This window comes from Citrus sinensis, chromosome 2, assembly GCF_022201045.2.
Source record: "Citrus sinensis cultivar Valencia sweet orange chromosome 2, DVS_A1.0, whole genome shotgun sequence".
In the NCBI taxonomy this organism is placed as follows: domain Eukaryota; kingdom Viridiplantae; phylum Streptophyta; class Magnoliopsida; order Sapindales; family Rutaceae; genus Citrus; species Citrus sinensis.
Genome location: NC_068557.1, coordinates 3707443 through 3710585, shown reverse-complemented (window position 1 = coordinate 3710585; position 3143 = coordinate 3707443). Strand labels below are relative to the sequence as shown.

Genomic DNA, 3143 nt, shown 5'->3' with positions numbered 1-3143 from the left:
AATGATTTTTTTTAATCAAACACATAGGTACTAGTCTCATTTCTAGATCGATAAATTGATGATGCAAATATAGGTTTGGATGATGATAATGATATAAGTATTGATGAACTCCTATCTCACGCTGGTAATTTATATTTTTTTCTGTGCGCAGAAAACATTATTTACTTTATTTTTAGCATTGAGTATGACTTGGGCATGAAAATATTGCTTAGTGTAAAAATTATAAAAGCAGGAAATATTGCCGTCAAACTTAATGTTTGGTTATAAAAGCAGGCACGCACTGGCTGAATCTAATGAACCAAAAACTTATAAAAATGGCACCGGATTCCTCCATTTCAAACTTGGTGGTCATTATAACTTTTATAAGCAGTATTATTGTTCCTGTTATAACTGATAATGCAGTTCTAACAGCATCTGATGCATCGTCAGCCTTACAGTTAGAAAGGGAAGCTTTAGTTAATTCAGGCTGGTGGAATAGCAGTCGGGCGACGGCCAACTATACTTCAGATCATTGCAAGTGGATGGGAATCACTTGCAATTCAGCAGGAAGCATAGTCGAGATAAGCTCTATAGAGATGGAAAATAATTTCACCGGAGCAGAGCTTAGCCAACTCAACTTCACTTGCTTTCCCAACCTCGTAACTTTCAGAATTTGGGGCACTCTTCTTTCCGGAAGGATACCATCAGAAATTGGTGCTCTTTCAAAACTCGAGGACCTTGACCTGTACGATAACAGTCTTCCAGGTAACCATTATATATAATTTCACTGCATACACATTATTTTCCTAGCCGTACTGGATAATATTTGCTCATTTATCATTAATTAATCATACACATTATTTTTTTTCCTTTTTTTCTTCAGGAAGGATGCCATCAGAAATTGGTGCTCTTTCAAAACTCCAAGTGCTTCACCTGTCTCGTAACCATCTTACCGGTAACCATTATATATAATTTCACTGCATACACATTATTTTCCTAGCCGTACTGGATAATATTGCTCATTTATCGTTAATTAATCATATGCATATATATACACACGATAGGTACTATCCCCGCGGAGATCGGGAGTTTGAGGAATCTTCTCAAACTGGATCTAACTAATAACATTCTCAATGGTTCTATCCCATTAGAATTTGGGAATTTGAAGGATCTTGATGAACTGAGGTTGCAGGGTAACAAACTGGATGGTCTAATTCCATCGAGCGTAGGTAATTTAACTAACTTGACAAGTTTGAACCTTTCTTTAAACCAAATTAGTGGTCGGCTGCCTCAAGAAGTTGGAAATCTGAAGAATCTTGTGTATCTGTATCTAGATAATAACAATCTAACTGGACGTATTCCTTCAACGTTTTATCATTTAAATCACTCAAGTACTTTGTACCTGGCTTACAACAATCTTGTTGGTCCACTGCCTAAAGAAGTTGGAAATCTGAAGAATCTTGATTCTCTGCTTCTAAATAGGAACAATCTCACTGGACCTATTCCTTCGACCATTGGTTATTTAAACTTGTTGGAAATTTTGGACTTGTCTCACAACAGACTTGATGGTCCAATTCCATCGTCCATTGGAAATTTAACCGACTTAACATCTCTGGTTCTTTCTTCAAACCAACTTAGTGGTCGGCTGCCTCGGGAAGTTGGAAATCTGAAGTATCTTGATTCTCTGTCTCTTGACGGGAACAATCTAATTGGACCCATTCCTCCAACAATTGGTTATTTAACCAACCTCACCTCTTTGAATCTTGGTTATAATCAGCTCAGCAGCTCCATTCCTCCAGAACTCATGAATTGCTCGCAGTTACAGAACTTGGTATTAAGCCACAACACTTTAAGCGGAATCTCTCCGTCGGAGATAGGCAACCTTACACATCTGAGACAACTTGATTTAAGCCATAACTTCATAAATGGCACGATATCTTCACAACTGGGAAATATTCCAAACATTTCTGCCGTGAATCTTTCCAAGAATAACCTCTCCGGCGTTGTCCCTGCATCTGTCAAAAGAATTCACAAATTGAAAGTGTCAGAAAATAATCTAGGGTTAGAAAACTCAATTAGTTCAGAAAATGCACCACCACCCCAAGCAAAACAGTTTAAGGGCAACAAAGGGAAGCAGCAAAAGATCGTCACTCGCTTGGTCACAATCATTCTTGCTATGGTGGCATTTATTTTCGCAATCTTAATTTTTGGTATCTTGTTTGTCCATAGACGAAAGGATAAGAAATTTAATCCTAATACCCGAGAAATGACCGAGGGGGCTAATGAGTTCTCCATATGGAATTATGATGGTAGAATTACATTTGAAGAGATGATTCAAGCGACAGAGGATTTCCACATCAAATATTGCATTGGAACCGGAGGTTATGGCAGTGTTTACAGAGCACAATTGTCCAGTGGAAAAGTAGTCGCTTTGAAGAAACTTCACCGTTCGGAGACAGAGGAGCCAGCTTTCCTGGAAAGTTTCCAAACTGAAGCTCGTCTACTCTCCCAAATACGGCATCGTAATATAGTGAAGCTTTATGGTTTTTGTTTGCACAACAAGTGCATGTTTTTGATCTATGAGTACATGGAGAGGGGAAGCTTGTTCTGTGTGTTACGCAATGATGTTGAAGCAGTTGAGTTTGATTGGACTAAGAGAGTGAACATTGTAAAGTGTATGGCTCATGCTTTGTCTTACCTGCATTATGACTGCAAGCCATCAATTGTTCACCGCGACATATCCAGCAATAACATTCTACTTAACTCAAACCTAGGGGCATTTGTTGCTGATTTTGGTTTGGCCAGGCTCCTGCAACCAGATTCCTCCAACAGAACTGTAGTGGCCGGGACATATGGATATATTGCTCCAGGTAACCTTTAGCTCTTCTTTTCATGATTCTTTCTCATGTTTATACACTAAATGTCAATTATAATTAATAAAATATCTCTTAAATAGCTAGTTGCAGTAGCTATCAGAAACAGTGAATCGAATGTTTCTTTTTCTAACTGTTATTTACTTGTAAGAAATTTTATACACTAAATGTCAATTATAATTAATAAAATATCTCTTAAATAGCTAGTTGCTGTTATTTTCTCGCAAGGAAATCACCGCTGGGAAAATCTGTTGTTCAAGAAATTTCCAGATCAGAACTTATAAACCAAGG

The 3143-nt window shown here is 37.7% G+C and overlaps 1 protein-coding gene across 1 annotated transcript; it reads left to right on the top strand.

Annotated features, from left to right (window-relative positions):
• Nucleotides 1–314: 314 nt before the first annotated feature.
• Nucleotides 315–2860, top strand: LOC127900218 (probable leucine-rich repeat receptor-like protein kinase At1g35710). The gene is made up of 3 exons (XM_052434576.1): nt 315–744; nt 863–934; nt 1044–2860. Exons 1-3 carry the CDS (start codon nt 315–317, stop codon nt 2858–2860), a joined length of 2319 nt encoding a protein of 772 aa, XP_052290536.1.
• The last annotated feature ends 283 nt before the right edge of the window (nt 2861–3143 follow it).